The sequence below is a fragment of the Macadamia integrifolia genome, chromosome 7 (genome assembly GCF_013358625.1).
Source record: "Macadamia integrifolia cultivar HAES 741 chromosome 7, SCU_Mint_v3, whole genome shotgun sequence".
Classification (NCBI taxonomy): Eukaryota; Viridiplantae; Streptophyta; class Magnoliopsida; order Proteales; family Proteaceae; genus Macadamia; species Macadamia integrifolia.
The window spans coordinates 20,181,347-20,203,106 of record NC_056563.1 but is presented as its reverse complement, the minus strand read 5'-3'; the positions used below and the strand labels follow the sequence as shown (position 1 = coordinate 20,203,106).

General features: G+C 38.5%; 1 protein-coding gene across 3 annotated transcripts in view; it reads left to right on the top strand.

Annotated features, from left to right (window-relative positions):
* The window catches only part of LOC122084656 (exocyst complex component SEC3A-like), a 68,141-nt gene that overhangs the window by 36,901 nt on the left and 9,480 nt on the right, over positions 1 to 21,760 (top strand). For all 3 annotated transcript variants that reach the window (XM_042653079.1, XM_042653078.1, XM_042653077.1), the window contains exons 11-22: positions 5,955 to 6,083; positions 6,189 to 6,269; positions 6,383 to 6,457; positions 6,931 to 7,104; positions 7,197 to 7,347; positions 7,468 to 7,532; positions 8,181 to 8,351; positions 8,452 to 8,531; positions 10,884 to 10,965; positions 15,455 to 15,552; positions 15,696 to 15,804; positions 16,090 to 16,158. In XM_042653079.1, the coding sequence (XP_042509013.1) occupies positions 5,955 to 6,083; positions 6,189 to 6,269; positions 6,383 to 6,457; positions 6,931 to 7,104; positions 7,197 to 7,347; positions 7,468 to 7,532; positions 8,181 to 8,351; positions 8,452 to 8,531; positions 10,884 to 10,965; positions 15,455 to 15,552; positions 15,696 to 15,804; positions 16,090 to 16,158 (1,284 nt within the window). The remainder of the gene's footprint in view (positions 1 to 5,954; positions 6,084 to 6,188; positions 6,270 to 6,382; positions 6,458 to 6,930; positions 7,105 to 7,196; positions 7,348 to 7,467; positions 7,533 to 8,180; positions 8,352 to 8,451; positions 8,532 to 10,883; positions 10,966 to 15,454; positions 15,553 to 15,695; positions 15,805 to 16,089; positions 16,159 to 21,760) is intronic.

Sequence of the window (21,760 nt, the reverse complement as noted above, 5' to 3'; positions counted from 1 at the left end):
CTCATCGAATTCGAAACTCTTAAGTCATTTTCGTCCAAAATTGCTTTAGAACCTGTGGGTGAGGGTTTATTTCATTTTAGAGCCTCTATAAAGTTTCAGCTCTAATTTCTAGTGGGCTTTTAGTCTCTTTTTGAGGCTTCATAAAGTTTTTTATGGGCCTTATCCTTAAATAAAAAATTTCCGATTTATCAAAATAAAAAAGATGCTTAAATGTCTAGAAATTCTAAAACTATCAGTGAAATTGAACCGACGACCTATTGCAGTTGGGTTTGAGGTGGAGCTATTCATCTCGTCCGATATATGGGTGACAATTGTAGTTTGAGATTTTGAATTTGACTGACATCCGGTGCATTTTTGTTGGCCATGTTTTGGCCCGATATTTCAGGGAATCCCTAATTAAGCATCTCTAAACATATTTGAACTTTTAGACTGTAAAAAAATACACCCAAAATGGTAGTTTCTTTTCAGAACCTAGAAGAATCTATTAAAGTCCATCACAACAACACTATAGGTGGAAAGTTTGAAATTTGGCCAAAAGGATGCTTCAAACCTACCCAATGTTAAAATGGATGCATAGTTTGACCGCCAAGTCTTGATTCAGTAGAAAAATGAAGGACTCTGATGCAGATTAATTACCAAAATAGGCTTGTTTTATTAGGAATAAGCCTAGGGTTGGGTTCCATACATGTTGGGCCTTTGATCCCATGTGTTTTGAGTGTAATAGACCACTTTTATGGGTCTAAAAGGGGGGGTCTAAGATTAAGTACGGGATTACTAGTTAGTTTCCTTTTTAGTTGGGTTTGATTTGAGTTATATTTGTTTCCTTAGGAGTCAAGTTATTAATTGAGTTAAGTCATTAGTAGTTAGTTTCCTTTTTTAACTAATTTCTAATTTCAGTTAGTTTATAATTTTAGTTTTTAGTAACTATTGTATTAGGAGAATATTTGGTTTCCTTTTTGAGGAACTTTCTATTTTATAATTCCATCCCCCATTAACATTATAAATAAAGAAGAGGAGGCTCCTGAAAGCCTAGAACGATTTTGACAGTTAAAAAAAAGTTCTCATGCTGCTGCCACTGGGTTGTTCCATGGCTGTACCTTTGTGTTTGATCAAGGGTTAGGGATTGGTGTGTGATCCGATCGACACTTTGCGGCAAGAAGTCCGAGTGGGTCTTTTAGTATCTGGTTTTCTTATTGAATCTCTTCTGTAGTAGTTTAGGTAAGTGATCTAACTTCTCTGCAGATTTCTGGGTTAAACTTCTCTGTTTTTCTTCCTATCGGCCTATCTGTTTTTGGAGAACCAGCCATCCAATGGCCTCCATATTCTGATCGAAGGATAATCCTATCCAGAGGGAGGATCGATCCAATTTTGGGGTCAATCAGACCACTGGATCTGCTGAAATGAACTGTCAAGCAGTTCTGGCCGATTGTCATATCTGCCCAGATTTAGATTCTGTTTTCTGTTGTGTTACTGTGACATTCTGGACTATTAGCATCTGTGATCTGAATCTACTGGAGGTGTTATATTGTTATCAAAATTTCTGGTTTAATCCTAAGACTGCTGCTGATTTATTTTGCTTTTGGTTACTGTTCATTGAGATCGTTTATCAATTCTGGTTTGTGGTCGAAGTCTGATTTTCTGCTATAAGTTTGCTACTGGTTTTGGTTGTTCTCTGGTCAAAAAGTTCCTACAGATTTGGGTCTAGTTGGGTGTCCAATTTAGTTCTACATTAGACTTTGCCAAAAAATTGAGGTTTTCTAGTAGTTCTGGAGTTCACTGGCAAAAGGGGGCAAAATCTTGAAATTCTGCCGAAAGGAGTCGAAATTTTGCGAGAATGAGTCAAAATGTCATCAAAATCTTGCCGAAATGAGTATGACTGAAGTTGCGGTTGAAATATGGTATTCCTATAGAGTTGACCCCTTTTTTTGTTTTGAGGCTTCTTGTAACCGAAATATTTTGTGAACTTTCGGTCAGTTCGGCAATAATATATATATATATATATTTCATCTTTAGAACTTGAGCAACACAGTCACTGGAAGCCTTAGGGTGCTGGCATTGCTCCAATTCCATTACTGCTGCAAGCTCAAACTCAGTGGTAGTCCTAAAGTGATTGGCTTGTTGGTACTTGGTGGGGGCCCATTGGGTCTTTTTGGAGCCTAGAAAAAAAATCCTGTTTCTCTTCTTGTTGAATTTAGGTTTTATTAGGTCCATTTCTACCCATTAGAAACTCATGCAAGATGCCCAAATAATTAACTTTGTAAACAATTGTTAAGCACTTTCTTTTTTTTGGATAAATAAATAAATTTATACCCAAGGAGAAAAAGAAAATACAAGGGCAAGGGGGCGGGGTGGAGGGGAGGCTTAAGCCAACAAGGAGAAGCCAACTCTAGGGGAACAAAACAAAAGCTACAGAAAAACAGAATAAGCAACAACCACCGAGGGGCCTAAGAGGAGAATCAAATCAAAGCCACAACAAGGTGGGGGGGGGAGAAGGAGAGAAGGGGGGATCGAGTGGTAGTGGAGGGGGAGGCATAAGGTTCTAGGAGGAGATTATATGAGCATTTTTGGCGGAAAGGGGAATCGGCCAGGAGCTAATGGAATGGTGGGTTTGGATTTTTGAGGTAACATCAAAATAGATGGCTTTCCAAATCCTCTCCGGGGAACGGGAGTTGGGAGACCATCTACGAATGTTACGCTCCATCCAAAGATGATTTATAGTAGTGGAGAAAGCTAACTGTCAATAGTATCACAAATGGAGGAGCCAACAAAAGTCATATCAACCCAAATCCAGTCCCTATCGAAAGGGAGAATTGGCCTGGGGGAAGGCCAGCAGCGAGCGAGGACAGTTTTCCAAACCAAGGAGGAAAGGGGACAAGAGAAGAAAAGGTGAGGAATCTCTTCAAGACCGAGGAGGTAGAGGCAATAGGAAGGATTGACGACAATGTGACAGTGGATGAGAAAGGATTGTGTGGGAAGGCAGTTGGAGAGACATCTCCAGGTGGTAAAACTATGGCGAGGGATGTGGCCTTTGAACCGGACGAGGTTACGCCAAGGAACCACATGGCCAGAGGATCTCACAAAGGACCTAGCAGAGGTAGAGGAAAACAACCCATTAGAAGAGGGGAGCCAAACATAGTTGTCTTCCCTACCACGGTGATCGGGGGGAATGGGAGGAGGGAGGCCCACAGATCCGCAAGAGGGGGGGAGTCCAACCCTGAGGGGAGAGGATGGAGGAGAGGGAAGGAAATGGAAAGACCCGAGGAGTAGATGATCCTAGGAGAGACAATGGAGGAAAGGATGCCCGAAGGGTGCCAGGGGTCCATCTAGAGGGAGGTCGATTGCCCATTTCCAATAATGGTGGAACAAGCAGTAAGGGCAAGGGGCTTGAGGGTGAGGATCTTACGCCAAATCCAGGAGGCATCAGAAGGTGAGGGACAAGTCTAAAGGGAGTTACGGGATAGAAGGGAGTAGTAAACCCAATCAACCTAGATACTTCGACGCTTAGAGGCAAGCTTCCAGATGAGCTTCAGGATGCCTGCAGAGTTGACCTCTTTGATCCTTCTGATATCGAGGTCTCCTTTAGACTTGAGCAGACATACCTTATCCCAAGACAAAGGATGGAGGAACTTAGAGGAGTCAGAACCCTTCCAGAGGAAGGGACAGAAAAGGCTTTTGATGGATTTGATTGATGAAGCAGGGAGGACAAAAATTCTGGACCAATAGAGAGATTGGAGGACATATCTGATTGGAACAAGCCGACCAGCATAGGAGAGGAGTTTACCTTTCCATAGCTGAAGCCTCTTTCTAAGGAGATCAAGCAAAGGGGAGTAGAGATGGGCAGAGAACCTGGAGGAGATGAGAGGAAGGCCTAGATATTTGACTGGAAGGGAGCCCAAAGAGAACCCGGTAATACTGAGGAGGGATTGAGTATCAGAAGAGACTCCAGAAAGGAAGAGATTATATTTAAGGAGATTAATACAAAGACCCGAGAGGGATTCAAAGGATTGAAGGGAGGATATAATGGAAGAGATGGAGATCAAAGGCCAGGTGGGTGAGGCAAAGGGACTTGCACTTGGGGATGGGGGAGATGAGATGGAGATCAAAGGCCAACTGAATGGAGCGAGGCAGGATCTCGAGAGAGAGCGGGAAAAGAAAGGGGGAGATAGGGCAACCTTGACGGATACCTCGACCTGAAGGAAAGTAGCCAGCAGGACTACCATTGACTAAGACAGAGAAACGGGGGCTGGAAATGCACAAAAGATCCAGTGAACAAAGGAAGGGGGAAAGATATTTGAAGTAATACATTTGAGATGAAATCTCAGCTGACAGAATCAAAAGCCTTGTGGATATCAATTTTGAGGAGAGTAGAGGGAGAGTGATTTTTTCGATCAAAACCCCTAACGATCTCATGGCAAAGAATGATGTTGTCAGCAATTCTCCTCCCAGCAATGAAGGCGGATTGATTGGGGCTCACCAGAGAATCAATGACTTTCCCAATCCAATTAGCCAAAATTTTAGCAATGAATTTGTAGAGGAGATTACAGAGCGAAATTGGCCTAAAGTCATTCATGGAATCAACGCCTTCCTTTTTAGGGATAAGACAAAGGAATGTGTGGTTGATCCCATTGATTTGAGAAGGATTGAAGAAGAAGCTTCTCACAGCTAGGATGAGATCATTTCGAATGATATTCCAACATGAGGAAAAGAAACCCATACTGAAGCCATCGGGGCTAGGAGTTTATTGGCCTTGTGAGAGAGGATGGCAGAAAGGATTTCATCATCTGAGGGGATGGAGAGCAAGGAAGGAAGAAGATCCTCAGAAACCAATTTGTTGAGGAGGTGGAAGGGAACAAGAGGGGGAGGAAGGGTTAGGCTGGGAGAAGATTCCAATAAAATGAGAAACGGCTTCAGCTTAATTTCATCAGGATTAAGGAGCTGAACACCAGAAGGAGAGATGAGCTTTGTAATGGTTTTGGCATTGTGCCTGGCTTTAAGAGAACGATGGAAGAATGCAGAATTGGAATCACCAAGATCTAACCACTTGATACATGCTTTTTGTCTAAGGAAACTCTCTTCTTGGGAAAGAAGCAAGGCAAGCTAAGAGGCGGTGGAGTGCTCCTCCAAGGCCAGGACAGGGTTCCACAAATCAAGCTGGATTTTAGATTGGATGGATAGGAGCTTGTCTCGACAAGAGGAGACACGGGAGGAGATGTTGCCAAAGGCAGAGGAGTTCCAAAGCTTAAGGACAGCTTTGACAGATTTGAGCTTTTTGGCAAAAGCGATAAGAGGAGAGGGGAAGGGGGAATGGGAGTGGACCAGGCATCTTGGATAATGGGGAGAAAGTCCGGGTGCGAGGTCCACGTATCAAAGAATTTTAAAGGCTTAGGGCTAAAAGAACAGAAGGGAAGAACATGAATGTCAATGGGGCTGTTATCAGAGGCTCCAGGAAGATCAAAACAGGCATGGGAAGAAGGGAAAGTCTTAAGCCAAGCTTCATTGACAAGAGCACGATCAAGCTTACAGGCAACACGAAGATTACCGGCTCTTCGGTTATGCCAAGTGAGCTTAGTACCAGACCATCTAAGGTCACTAAGACCAAGCACTTCTTTCTTATTTTGCTTTTTATGGTAAATTACTGCCTATTTTCTGCAGTGTCTTGGCTGCTGTGTAGTTTTGATTCCTGTGTGTATGAATGTGCAAACATTGTAGTTTTGCTTCTTGTGCCAGTTAAAAATTTATTCCTTTATGATCTATTGCTCACTGATGAATTGATTGTATTCTGTTGAGACGAAAAACAGTGGGTTATTTGTAGATCTCGTCATGAATGTACCTGAATTTCTTGATTAATCATCAGAAGTTGCTCTGGCACTTGAATGCCTGGTTGTTGAAATTTCATTTTCTGAATGATTCTTGTGAGTTGTGGTCTTTTTAAATATAGGAGTGAATTCATTCAGGTTAGAGAGAAGCGTGCGGAGCTTGAAAAATTAAAAACGACATTTGTACGTAGAGCTTCTGAATTCTTGAGAAGCTACTTTGCTAGTTTGGTGGATTTTATGATAGGCGATAAGAGTTACTTCTCGCAGGTATATCATCCACTAAATGCTATATGGATCCTAATAACTATCAAAGGTTTTTCTGTTTTCTTTAAGTAGTGAAGTTTTGACTTCTGTCTGCTTCGATGTGCACAGAGGGGACAGTTAAAGAGGCCTGATCATGCTGACCTGCGGTACAAATGCAGGACATATGCACGCCTTCTGCAACATCTAAAGGTTTCACCTACAGATACTGTGATCTCATATAGAGTGTCTGATATCCTTGGTTCATTCTCTTTCTGATTCTCTTCTTTTTTTTTTTTTTGGGTGGTCCTTTGCACTAATGCCAGAGCCTCGATAAGAATTGCTTGGGCCCATTGCGGAAAGCTTATTGTGGCTCCCTTAATTTGCTTCTTCGCCGGGAGGTTAGGAGACATTTTTCTGCCTTTTCAATGATCTTGAAGCCACTTGCATATATATATATATAATTTTAACAACCTATCGTTAGTTGAACTTTATAGTGTCAATTAATGCAATGTCTGGAAGGGTCTTGTGATTTGTTTTATGCTGCGATATTAAAATATGTCAACATAGTTTAATTGCATCTTTTGGAAAGTTCATGCTCTTCTTACTGTCACCCGGAGTGTATCAACCTTGGAAATATATCCAGTTTACATGTGATAGTGCTTTGTTCTGGCTCTGGTTCTCATTGATTTAATGCCTTACCGATTGCCATTTATGGTATGTCCTGTTTCTAAATTGTGAAATAAATGTCAGGAACTAGTTTCATTGTTATCTTGTACTTGAGATAGCTGGTAATGATTTTAGGAATATATTTTGTCTTGGAAAATGAAGTAACATCAATACCATGTGGTTGACAGTCTTTGATCATTTACAGGCCCGAGACTTTGCCAATGAGCTTCGTGCTAGCACAAAGGCATCAAGAAATCCAACAGTCTGGCTTGAAGCATCTGCAGGTTCCAATCAGACTGTGAACAATGCAGACACTTCTAATGTTTCTGATGCATACGCAAAGATGCTTACAATTTTTATACCCCTCCTTGTTGATGAGGTTATATTCCAGATTCTCTGCTTGTATTTTGAAAAATTCTCTTTTAGTCTGATGTTTGAGACATTAATCTGATAACTTTGCCCAAATGTCAGAGTTCATTCTTTGCACATTTCATGTGCTTTGAAGTTCCTGCACTTGTTCCACCTGGAGGTCCTGCCGCTGGGAACAAAAATGGATCTAATGATGATGTAAATGATGACGATTTGGGCATCATGGACATTGATGACAACGACAGCAAAGCTGGTAATTTTTCTCATGTGGGCTTCTGTAGGAACTCATCAAAGTTAAACTTTCCATAGTGTTTGCATCTTGTTTTAGTGACTGAAACTACTTGATAAAGCTCTAACATGATTCACTTTGCAGGTAAAACTTCGGGGGAGCTGGGAACATTAAATGAATGTCTTCAGGACTTGCTTGATGGGATCCAAGTAATTTTTGCCTCATGGGAATGGAATCATATTTGCTGGAGAATTTGTCCTCTTTTTTTTTTTTCTTTCTTTCTTGATTATGATTATCTATTGGTGATGGTGTAAATATATCTGTATTTTGAACAAAAAATGCTTTACCATAGGTTTTTTTTATTTTTTTTTGGGGGGGGGGGTGTGTGGGAGGGGGTAAAACTATTGGGTTGGTTTGCATCCATTGAGAAGTGGGTATATTACACAAATGGATGAGAAATCCTCAGCAATGTGAAAATGAACCTCATCTACACCATCCAAGAGAAAAATTGCCAAACCCTAAAAGAGCCCCTTCCCACAGTGTAACAGTGAAGGATGGAGTACTAAACAAAAATGATGGTTGTAGGAAGTAAACATTGGCAAGATGAATGTGGCATCTGATCTGGCTATGGCACAACCGTAACTTGTGATTCTGGTGGCCTTACACTGCTACGTAGCTCTAAACTTTTTGTTTAACTTTTGTCTTGAAATTCAAACAAAATATCCCTTGTGAATGATTTGAACTTATTGTTGTTGCCTGGAGTTCAGCAATATTAGGTGGTCTCTAATGTTTGATCTTTCAAGGGAGTTTCAGAAGTTTTAACTAGTGAAACATTTTCTGTTTCTATGCATTTTTAGGAAGATTTTTATGCCGTGGTGGACTGGGCATACAAGATTGATCCTTTACGCTGCATATCAATGCATGGAATTACAGAGCGTTATCTTTCTGGTCAAAAAGCTGACGCAGCAGGATTTGTACGCCTTTTGCTTGATCACCTAGAGTCAAGAATTTCGATGCAGTTCGGCCGGGTAAGCTTTGGCCTTTATGATATATTATTACTTTGTTCTCTTCTAGACTGTCTTGATATAATGACTTCCACCATTGTACATTACAATTCTGTGTTTGCAGTTTGTTGATGAAGCTTGCCACCAGATTGAGAGGAATGAGCGCAATGTTAGGCAGATGGGTGTCTTATCTTATATCCCAAGGTAAATTGGATGGTCTGACCATGAGATGCATTTTGCACTAGACAAGAGTAGTAACTTCGATGATCTAGTTATTTGTTGGTGACATGGTTCTTATATTATACTGCTACGAAGTAGTGATGTAATCTGGTACGATCCCTGTTCTATTAAACAAAAAAGACCGGCTTTCCTTGTTACGGATGTGTGCTGTTAAGTAGCATATTGTTGAAAAATTCTTGCATTTATATGGGTGCAACTTGGGCTGCCCAACAGGAACCCTGCTGGCAAAATGCATCTTAAGATGCAGTTTTTTTTTGTTGTTTCCTGACCTCAGGTTGGGCTTGGGCTGAAACTTTGTGCAACTACATCGAACTCGGCCACTTGGGCTTGAAATGTGTTCTGTCTGCTATGACACTTACATGCACGTCGTTTTGCATACGTGCATGAAGTTTGAGTCACTATTTCATGTGTAAGAGGATGTTTATTTGAGTCTTACAGTGTCAACCCTGCATAAACTGAGTCTACCAAACTGACCTAGGTTTGGTCCATGAGTTTATGCTTCACTCAGCTTTAGTTTGAGTGCCTTGACTAATGTTTGGTATGGTTCAAGTTATGGAACAACTATTCTATTCTTTGTGTTGTATTTGGGACATTCCTTAGGACAACTTTGCAGTGGTTGTCCCTACTTCTGGTTGCCGATATGCAAATAATTTTGGACATGTTAATTGGTTTTCACAGTCTCTATGAGCAACAATAATGCTTGGTAATCAAAAATAGATATTTATAAGTTATTGCTGTTGGCATCAATTTTAAACACTAATTAGAATCTTAAAAGGCAGAGATATTATGTGTGTGGGGCAATGATGCTAGTCTGTGAATCCTAAATGTTCTGGGTTCAGAGATGCTTCCCAAATGAAAATTAGTCTGGTTGTTACTATAAAATAGTAAGTGATGATAATATTGTAGTCAGAATGAGAGGTGAGCTTAAAACTCGAAACATAATTTTACATAAAAGAGATTCTAGAAATAGAGAAATAGAAGCCTATGGGTTCTCTGGGAAAATTTCGATGTCCAAGAGTTCAAGGTCTTAACTCTTAGGTTGGTAGGTAGGTTGACATTCGAGTTTGTTTTATATATTAGATGTTACGAATTTATGATAAATTTCCCCTACACAAAAGGTCAAAACACGGCCATAGAGAGTAATGTAATTTTTCTTTTTTAGATTTTCCATATGAATGGGAATTATATTGCTTTCTTTTTAAAATGTTTATTTTCTGTACATGTTTTTTGTGTAGAGGCACACTATTGCTTACTTTTTCAGTTTTAGTGTATAATCTTTTGATATGCAGTGTTAGAGCTTATCTGTAGATCTTTTGCAATGTATTTCAATAGAAAATGAAAGTTCTCAGTACTTACTTGATGAGCTTAACTTTATTTAGCTGTTTGTGAATTTGAATTCAAAAAATTTAGATGAACCTTCATCGGGCCTCTTCAAAAGAACTTCAGTTAGCCAGTATAGGGGATGATTTGAGTGACAAAGCTTCTGCTTGTTAGGTTTTCTTTGCCTCATTGGGCATTAAAGATCATATTGAAGTTTAAGAATTTGCTTTCATTGGAAAATCCTTGGCGTCCTTGACAAATTGGAGGAAATTTCTTGTCTTGTTTGAGCATATAGGCATGACTTTTGATCCTTTCAGACTGGAAAAATTGCATTCCTTATAAGAAAAGCAAAAAATTAGCAAACCTATCATGGTGTCTGAAACCCATCTCTTACTATCTCAACCACTTTCAGGCCCTGGTCACTGTTGATGACAGACTATCTTCCGAGGAATTTGTTGCTTCTGTTACCAACCTCTTCTGGTGTCTATGATTCTTTGGCAGTCTTTGCAGTACCAGCAATCTCTCATTCCCTTTTTCCTTCCTTCCCTTCCTCCTCTCCCTCTCTCCCCTGCAACTGCAGCAACAGTTATTTTTTTTCTGCCACTCCAGCCATTCTGTCCTCTGAAACTCTATTCTGTCACAATTTCTCTCTTCATCTGCAATTCTCTGTGACTATTCGCGGGGGTTCATGGGATTTCATTGGTTTAAGTTTTTTACTGTTATAGGGTTCAACTTTCAGTTTGATTTTTATGGTGTAGAGAAAGTTGCCCTAATTACTGATAATTTTTTTCTTGGTTTAGACTTGGTCATGTTGCGAGGTTAGGTTCTCTCTCATATCTCATCATATGGTTGCAATCTCATATGTTTTACGTTTCTTTCATATAGTTAGTTAATATTTCAAAATCTAGTTTCTTGAAATGGCTGAAATTTTCTTCATATGTTTGTGTCTCAGTTGAGCGAGTTTATTTCAAATGTAGTTTTGCTGTTTCTTTGTAGATTTGCAACCCTTGCAACACGTATGGAGCAGTATATCCAAGGGCAATCCAGGGACTTGGTTGATCAGGCTTACACAAAACTTGTAAGTAATTCCATCATGTTCTTTGATACGTAGTTTGTTCCGTACTCTTCATGTCTTATTCCCTCTGTTGAATCTAAAATGAGAATTGGGTCAGGATTAATGGTGGATTGTAATGTAGACAAATTTTTTTGAGAGGAGTTTAAATCCTGATTCCTGAGTGAGCCAGCGGTGATACTATGTCAAGAGACTCTGGATGAGGGATCTTGTATAGTGTCTAGAACTTTTGTTGTTAAGCTGTCTTGGGTCTCACCTAGAGATATGAGGTCTGTTTTCTCATCTTGGTCTGCAATCATCTGCACCCACATTCATTTTGGAAGATTTCCTTTGCGATTGTGGGGAATTTGAAAGGGAAGGAGGACAATGTTGGAAGATAAAGTCAGATCTTTTGCTGATATGTGGGGTAGTACAGACTACAGAGGCTCTTCTTCTGGTTGGGCTTGTATACCTTTGGGCTTTGATAGCTTTATAGAGTGTTGATTGACATGTTCAGAGAGTTGGTGGTCTGTCCTAATAGATCATAGACAAGTATTTGTGTACAGTGGACTTCTCTATCTAAACATCTTTGTAATAGCGATCAATGTGTTCATTATTTTCATCAAATCCTCTTCTTCCAAGTCACGAACTTTTAGGTTTTGATGTGGTCTTGAATGGTTTAAGGGTGGGTGCAGTCTGTGTTTACACAGCCAATTATTGGTGTGTGTCAAACAAAGGACTTTATCCAAGGATTTCCATTCCTTTTCTTGAATTTGTACGTCTTTTACTGAGTTTCTGATGCAGATCGATTGATGGGTCTGCAAGTGATGACCATAAAAGAGAGAAATAGAGATTGCAGGGATGGAGAGATGGGAGAAAACCCACATCTTTTTTTTTTTTTTTTTTTTTGTGGGGAGGGGGTTAGGAGAGAGAAGTGAGAACAATCTCAACTCAATAACTGAACTAATTATATTCCATTCAATCAAATTGTGGGTGTGGCATGAGACTTACATCCCTTTTTTCTGGGGTGTAGGTGAATGGACTTACTTCTCTTCGAATAGAACTGAAAACTGAATTTAAACTAAACCTAAAGAGGTAAGAAAAGACTAATAACAACCGGATCAGGACTCTCTAATTCTCTGGCTGCTTTTGGAGAGTCACTACTTGACTCAAACAATCAAATAATAAAAAATGAAAAATCTAAACTGAATTGAGACAACTTAAAATCTGGCTGGACTCATAGAGTCCCTAATCCAGCCAACCACTATTTACATTAATGTGAAAATAAACTATAGGTTAGACCCAAAATAAACCCCATGAATAGACTGGTCCATTTTCCTGAAATCTGGAAATTTTGGAAACCGCATGCCATTTAAAGTCTTCAAACTGGGTTCCACAACTTGGATAAACCTTATCTAAGTAAACAACTAAAAAATAAAAATAATACCTCCCCAATATGCAAGGTTTTAAGTATCCCTCTGTATCTGTCGATACTAAGTGATACGTATCGTATCTTTCAGGTTCCGACACGATACAGTGCCGATATGATACCTAAAAGCTAAAACAATCTAGTATTACTATATGTAAGAAACCTCATCCTTTATAGATAATCTATTAATGCACTTGTCTTGTCGTACTTTATTCTCCTTTTTATACATGATATATTTTACATTTTACTTATTTGTAGTGTTTTATATAAGATTAAATGCATTTTCTAATATTTTGATCAGGTTTGTATAAAATGTTTATATGCAATGTGATGCATGGGATCTTGCCTTTGTATTAAAAAGGAAAAGAAAAACAAAACGAAACCAAAGACAAAAAAAAGAAAGGGCGAAGAAGATTTCATCTTGGGATGAATGAACCAAAGTTGGGATCCTTTTCTACTAGCTTCCTTGTTTAGTTGGTTATTTTTGCATAAATTATTTGGATTTAATATAAATGGTGAAAATTATAAACAAAGGGATAAGGAAGGAAAGAGAAAATAGAGTACAACTAGTGGGTGATATTTATCCAATTGTGCCCACGCATCCTTTTCCAACCGGCTGTCTCAAAAATGTTTCCGTGTGCCGTGTGACTCCTCGTCTCTATGCTCCACTACCCTTACGATGCTTTTAGTGTTTAACCAAAACAATTATATATATATATATATATATTCAAGTGAACTTGTTTGTTCTTACTTACAAACTTATAGTACACCAAAGGGGACTTTAGGGTGGACAGTTGTATCCATATACCATGCCACATGGTTTGTATCCCTTTGGGTTTGAGCAGTGGGAATGAAACTGTATCCGTGTTTTAAAATCTTTTATGCATGCTTAGGTCTCCTAGGCGCTGCCTAATCGCTTAGGAAGGCTCTCCAACACCTTGAGTCGCCAAACGCTTTGACAACTTTGCCTTGGTGTACATTTTTTTCTTGATGATATTATTTTGGTGGATGAGAGAAAAGCAAGGATTAATGCCAAGTTGGAGTTATGGAGATCTACCTTGGAATCGAAAGGTTTTAAGATAAGTAGTATGAAGACAGAGAATATGGTTCTTAACTAAAGTTACACTAGGATGATAATGAGGTGGTGAAAATTGATGAGAAGGAGATTCCGCAAGGTGATTGTTTTAGGTATTCAGGTTCAATCATAAATAAAGAAGGTGAAATAGAAGATAGTGTTTCACAGGGAATTGGAATAGGATGAATGAAGTGGAGGGGTGCGTTTTGGAGTGTTGTGTGAATGATCGGCTATGGTGTATGGTGTGGAATGTTGGCAGTTAAGAAGTGTCATATAGCTAAACTCAGTGTAGCGAAGATGAGGATGTTGAGATGGATGAGAGGAAAAGTAGGTAGGATAAAGTAAGGAATGATCATATTAGAGTGGATTTGGGAGTAGCTCCGATGCAGGATGAGCTACGAGAAAGTCGTTTGAGGTGGCATGGCCATGTTCACGAATGCTTTTGGTTGCTCCAGTATGGAGGAGTGATTTGATTCAGATGAAAGGATCTAAAAGAGCTAGGGGTGGACCTAAATTGACCTTAGATGTGATGAGGGAAGACATGCATAGCTTAGGACTTGTATCAAGTATGTCCTTGAACAGGGCTGATTGGAGGCCAAAGATCCATGTAATTGACCCCATTTACTTGGAAAAAGGATGAGTTGTTATTTTTGTTGTTGTAGAACATTATGCCAAAAGGACAACCATAAAATGGACCAACTCGACCCCCTAGTTGTTTGAAATCATTGGAACTTTCCCAATGCTTTGTAGCCTGGGTAAAACTACCACTCAAGTCTCTTGTCAAATGGGCAATGCGAGAAAACCAAAATATGGTATTTTTGTTGGTGTAAGTAACCTGCTAGAAGTCCTTCCAAATAGGCCACTTTCCAGTCTGTTTTGTTTCAAGAATCTCTAATAGAACCTCAAATGCATCCACTGGTATAATCTTGTCTCAGTTCTATAATTTTGGATTTATCCTTCATTTCACCGTCTTGGCTTTTCGTGTTTAATTAGAATCTTGTGTTTTTTTTCCCATCGTCAGAATTGAGGATAGCTGCTCTTCGTCATGGTAATGGCTCAACAGTGATTATATGGGGATCCCATCCTGTTAAATCTCTAATTACTATTATTTCTACTATCGCCGTGGAGTAATACAAACTTACCAGAACAAATTTTCCAGGAAGAGGGTTCTTACATTCAAAGAGGATTAGCAAATGCCTGATCTAATTGGAGAATTAGCTTATCTGCTCACAGTATCATCATTTTTAAAACTGGGCCAGGCATTGAACCAAAAGGGAGCCTGGTACCAGTTTTATCTGGTTTTGACCAGCCAAACCATGGTTTAAAAATGAAAAAAAAAAAAAAAAAAATAGTCTTTTTATTCAGCAGAAGCACTCAGTGGCACAGCGGTTGGTATGTTCATGCTTTAGTGGGTGGTTTTCTGTTCGAGTCTCTTGACTGCATTCAAGTATTTCAATTTTACAAAAGCAAAACTCAAACCGTCTGAAAACTGATCAGTTATATTCCAATTTTGTTGTAAGGTGTTTCTATGACCAGACAAACCTAGGAAAGAGGGTGCTTCCGGTTGGACAATTGGTCTGGTCCTGTTAAAAAACTATGGGTGCTACAGATAATGCCACTGCAATGTTATTTGTAACCTAATCGTAGAATCGGTTGATTCTCAAGGCCTCTGATATCTGAGTGTGCCCTCACAATTACAGAATAATGGTCTATGCTGAATATTTTTCTTTCTTGGCTCTGTTTTGAGTAATGGGATCAGGGACTATATTTTTCTTACCTGCTCCCAATCTGGATTGGAATCAGATTGTCCAATCCACTATGACTTAATCATATTACGCATGGATTGGATGGTCCATTGTATTTAGATCTTGGATTGGTTCTAGCTGATCCCAATCTGAATCAATGTTTCGGATTGAGAGTTGGCCGATCCTTGAAACGGTCTATTTTGATGTTGATATCGATTTTATTTATTTTGAAATCCAAGCTCACATTACGTGGTACTGTTTGTACAGGTTAGCATAATGTTTGTGATACTGGAGAAAATTGCACAAACTGATCCAAAGTATGCTGACATTGTGCTTTTAGAGAACTATGCAGCATTCCAGAACAGGTATTCAAAAAAATTTTGCTTCTATTTTTAATTAATTAGTTATTGAGGTTATCTTCAGATTCATTTGGAGAGTTTTTAGTTTTTCTTTTTTTTTTCCAAAACTAACATCATTGAGGATGCTGATTAGAAGCGGTTGTTTGCAGCCTTTATGACCTAGCCAATGTTGTGCCCACGCTCGCAAAGTTTTATCACCAGGCAAGTGAATCTTACGAACAGGCTTGTACACGTCACATCAACATGATAATATACCACGTAAGTACTCGGTTACCGTTATTTCTTTTCTTGTCTATTTGGAGTCATGACTCCTATTCATAGTTGTCAAGGTGTTGCCTTGGCGTTGAAGATGCCTTGGTCGCCTGGTTGGTGTCACCTTGTGTCCAGGCCCCCTCCAATGTAGCTAGATGCCGTGACAACTATGTTTCTATTTTTAGATGCTTTTTTCCATGGAATATGTTGAAATCCCATTATCTATGCTTTTATGTTGCAAATTTGATTGTGGTGTTATGAAGATGGATTTTCACATTGTTTTATATGCAGCAATTTGAAAGACTTTTCCAGTTTGCCCGAAAAATTGAAGATTTGATGTACACAATCACACCAGAGGAGGTTAGTAAATCATGAAACACTTTCTTTTTAAATAGTATATTATTATTATTATTATTTTTTTTTTTATTTGGCTAAGAAACTGTATGTAAATACCCTAGCAGCTTTTGTATTCTCAACTACTATTTTTTTGTTTCCATCATGTAGCTCCTTAAGATGGAGCTAATTGCGTGGGTTCTTGTGATAGCGAAGTGTTCAATGGAATACTGACTTGTGTCTTATGGGACACACGCCTCCTTTATTTATAATGTGGAGCGGAACATTCCAGAATTTAGTACAAGACAGAAATACCCCTATAAGACAATTCTACCCTTGTACCCAATTTACAACACTCCCCTTCAAGTTGGTGCGTAGAGATTGCACATGCCCAACTTTGCACCAACTTGCAGATAACAAGATGAAGGACCTTACTATTTAAATCTATAAAAACTTCAGCCAGTTGTTCATTACTAGGAGCAAACGACACTCAGATAAGTCCTGAATCCAGCTTTTCCTTGATGAAATGACGATTAATGTCCACATGTTTCGTCCTATCATGCTGGACAGGGTTGTGGGCCATACTGATGGTAGATTTACTTTTGCAGAAGAGCTTCATAGGAAGAGTGACAAGAATTGCCAAATCGGTAAGAAGGCCCTTGAGTTATAGAAGCTCACACACACCATGAGCCATGGCCTGGAACTTAGCTTCGGCACTTGACCGAACAACAAAAACTTGCTTTTTACTCTACCAAGTAATAAGTTTACCTCCCACTAAGGTAGCATAGCCAGAGGTAGACCTTGGGTCATCATGAGATCCTGCCCAGTCCGCATTAGTAAAGGCTTCGACTCAAAGATGACCATGAGAAAGGAGAATACCACAACCATGAGTAGACTTTAGATAACGAAGAATACGCAGTACAACTTCCATGAGTGTAGAGTGAGGATCATATTTAGTTAAAATGAGAACGATAAGAAAACTTTGTCTGGGACGACGCATTAAAAACAGCAAAAAAAAAAAAAAAAAAAAAAAAAAAAAAAAAAAAAAAAAAAAAAAAAAAAAGGGATGGTAAAAAAAGGTCTATTTTTTTTAGAATTGAAAAAGAATGGAAACGGACGGTATGTGTTTTAAACATTTAGATTTTTCAAGTACGAGATAAAAAAAAAAGGATAGTACAACAACAACAGCAACAACAACAACAAAACTCAACCTTATCCCAACTTATAGGGTCGACTACACGGATCGGAGTTGGGACAAAGAAAGAAGAGGAAAGAAAGGGGACAGGAGAGGAAAAAAAAAAGAGAAAAAAGGAGAGAAAAGAAACAAAGCACCACAACACCTCTGGGACATCCCACTTACGAGTGATCGGTAGCACAGATCTTTGCCCTCTAAGTAGTTCTGTTATATGCCATACTAGGATCAAGACCTAGCTTCGGCATGTCTCTTCTTACCAACTCATCAATGGTCATTTGTGGCCTGCCCTAGCCCTTTTAGCTCCATCCATATGGATCTAGTCACTCCTCCGTACTGGAGCATCCAAAGGCCTCATTTGGACATGTCTAAACCATCTTAATCGACATTCTTTGAGCTTATCCTGAATCGAGGAAACTCTCAAACCAGCTCTAACCCAGTCATTCCTCACTCTATCTCTCAGAGTTTTGCTGCACATCCATCTCAGCATCCTTATATCTGCCACACTCAATTTATATTACACTTCTTAACTGCCTAGCATTCCACATCATACATCATAGCCGGTCTTGCGATTGTTTTGTAGAATTTTCCTTTAAGCTTTAAAGGAATATGTTAATCACACAACACTCCAGATGCCCCTTTCCACTTCATCAATCCTATTTTAATTCTGTGGGAAACATCATTGTCTATCTCACCTTCCTTGTTTAGGGTTGAACCTAGATATCTGAAATAGTCACTTTGCGGGATATCCCTCCCCTTAAATTTCACCTCTTCATTATCAGTCCTCAATCGACTAAAGTTGTACATTATATACTTCGTCTTCGTTCTACTTATCTTAAGACCTCTCGATTTTAATGTAGATCTCCATAACTCCAACTTATCATTAATTTCTGCCACTGTCTCACCCACCAATACAATGTCATTGGCAAAGAGCATACACCATGGGATCTTTACTTGAACGTTCCTGGTTAAATCATCCATAGTAAGTGTAAACAGATAAGGGTTCAATGTGGACCCTTGATGTAACCCGACTGTAATCCTCCCGCTGATCTCACACTGGTCACCAGATCCCTATACATATCTTTAATCATATCCACATATTTGCTTGACACCCCTTTCTTCTATAATACATACCAAATTAATTCTCTAGGGACTCTTTTGTAGGCCTTTTCTAGGTTGATGAAGACCATATGGAAATCCCTCTTGTATGTTCTAGATTTTTCCGTAAGCCTAGAAGGTAAATCACTTCCGTCATGGATCTCCAATGCATAAAACCAAATTGGTTCCCCGAGATATTTCTCTCTTCTTGTGCAAACTTCTATTACATTCTCCCATAATTTCGTAATATGACTCATGACTTATAGGCCTCTATAGTTATTGCAACTCTGGATATCGCCTTTATTGGGGAATTATCAGAGAACATACTATTCTAAATTTTGGGTGAGGGCATGATGTGGATGATCATATTGTTTACCTCATCCTTATCAATCAAAATTTAAGGAAATGGCCAGCTGAATATAGTTTAAATTCAATAATATTCACTTTAAAGACACCTAAAACAAAATTTTCTATGGTCAATTGAAGTTCAACTGGATCACAAATTAATTGTTAAAATGAAAAATCCCAAGTAAACAAAATATTCAAAACATGTTCCTAATTCAATTCAAACTTCAAACACATCAAAAAGGGCTATGAGAACATATGTTCCAAAATTTAACCAGCAGTAAAAGAACTCCAAATGTTATAAAATAAAAATCCAAAAATCAAGATTCAAGATGTACGATCCCATAGGATCAATCCCATCAACTCCAATGTTTAGTGGATTGGGTTCATCTTCAAAATATGTTTCTTCAAGCCTCTCCATCTCTGGCTCAGTTTCTTCTTCCCGTAAGTCACTAAGTAATTCCAAATCAATGGGCTTAGTATCATCAAGTTGGCGCCTTTCATACTTCTCCTTCATCAAAGAGTTCATCCTAATGTATACTAAATCTTCTAACATATCTGGGGCCAATCTATTTCTCTTCTTTGATTCTTCTGCATCCTAGGCACTTCTTTGATTCTTCTGCATCCTAGGCACTGCAATTCCGCTCACAAGGAGAAGAACTACAAGGTTGGCTTAAAATTCTCATAGCAACCTTTTGAACCAAAGGAAATACACCACCCATAAATGTCCACCAAATCCCTACAAATGATTGCAAGTTAATGAATATATGAATGCTATATTTAATAATGGAATAACATAAAATGAAATAAACTAAAACACTTACTTGGATGGCTTCTTCTCATCATTGACATTCCTAAGATAGAGAACACCCTTGTGTTCTTCCAGTTATATTCAACCATTTCATCGATGAATTGATCATGTTCTTCTCGAGGAAGCATTTTCACCTTAACATAATCTTGTGCTGCTGTAAATTTTTTGAGTCTATATTCAGTTTGTCATCAAACATTAAAGCAAGATTTAAAATGACAGCAAACAAATGAACCTGATGAATAATGTTACTCGCCAACCTACCATTAAACAAATCCATAATGATTAAATATTTGGTTCTATCCCTCTCAAAAATTAAATTAATGTTTCCTTTGCTCTTTCTGTTGCTTCAAATAAGTAACCTGCTGTGGAACCCTCTGAATCAGCAAGGTGAAGAATCTGAATGAGTGGCTCCATGAATGCAACAACCTCCTTTGCTCCCTCCCAAAATGCATCAGTTTGAATGATTTGAACAATTCTTACTGCCATTGCAGCCCTATTAAAGTGAAAGCTTCCCACTCAGATGATGCAACTAAAAGCCTCAACTCATCTCAACTACAATGAGGGATTGAAGCATAGTGAAACTAGTACCAAACCTTGTCTTGCAAGGTTGCTTAAGCTCTTTATCATTGATGAATTTTCTCATTAAGGCCAAAATAGCAGTGTGTGTATGTGCATATTTTCCACAAGTTTCCCCATCTCAATAAATTCTGTCACCCATATAACATGTTTGTGGATATCCCTCAGAAGCAAATTAATTTCATGTGCAGCACAACCATTTTCCTGTCAAGATATCACTACATGAGTTGTAGTTAAGAGGCATTATCTGAAACAAACTATACAACATATTGTGGTCCAAGGTCTTCAATGACAGCAGAAATTTCATCACAAAGAAATGTTGCAGTTATTCTATTTGAACCACAATCAATACATTTTAAAATACACCACCACCAGGAGAAAAAGCTATCACATTGACCCAAGACCTTTTCTTTAAATCATTCCTAGAATCAGACATAATTGTGTAACCACTTTTACCCCAACTAGACTTTATGTTGCTAACATCCTCCACTATCTCTACCTTTGCTTTGACAATCAAATGGGTATGAAGCACAACAATACCTGGCCCATACTCACATAGTCTTTATCATTTCAATAAAAGACTCAGTTTGAATAACACTGAAAGAAATGTTATGCTTGACAAAGTATTCAGCTATCCGTTTTTCCAACGGCTTATTGTCTTTTCTTGGAAGCCATTTCTGGCGTTGTGGCTTGATGAGCGCCTAATGTACTTGTGGAACCAATTCCACTTTCCATAGTATCACTCTTTCTTTTCTTAGATGCATTAATTTCTGCAAGAGATTCAGCTTGGATGTGTTCAGGTACTTTCAAACAAGTTTGAACATCTTGGCCAGTTACACAAGCCAAATGTGCCTTCACTCTTTTAACACTCTCAGAGAAACCAATGTTACAATACTTACATTTGAAACTATTATTACCAAGTTTCTTTACATATTCCCAGAACTTATCCTTCTTCCTCACCATTCTTTTTGGGGCTTTCAGCTATCTACATGGAAAAAAATTATACACACTGTTATATTGATTCATTCAATTCGAGAATCCAAAAAACATTAATTTAATGATCATGGAATGAGATTAGAGAAATAATAATTAGGGAAATGGGATAGGGGATTGGGGATTGGGGATTGGGGATTGGGGATTGGAGAAGTACACAAGGTTTCATACGATAATCAGAGACTTTATATAATAATCAGAGAATGGGATTTGAGAAATACACAAGAAGATTTCATATAATACCTCTTATAATATACAATGATCAAACCAATAAGTAAAATTGTAATTTAGGAACAGAGGTTTCATTGTAATACTGCTTATAATATATAATGATCACACAATGCAATGTGCATGAAGGTATTACACCTTTTCTTAAACAGCCAATCACAATCTGGAAAAGAGAATTTAAGGTATTTTGGCCCATACATTTGGGAAGTATTTTACTGAAACATTCTGCATTAAATAAATTACATCGATCAAAATAACCCCAGATAGCTCTATCACAGTCCACAACATATACATTGGTTGCTTAGAGGCCTCGTATATTTCTTGGGTAGTTGGGCTCAGGGAGAGTCCATTTTTCACCTTTTTTTATTTGAAGAAATATTGATGTA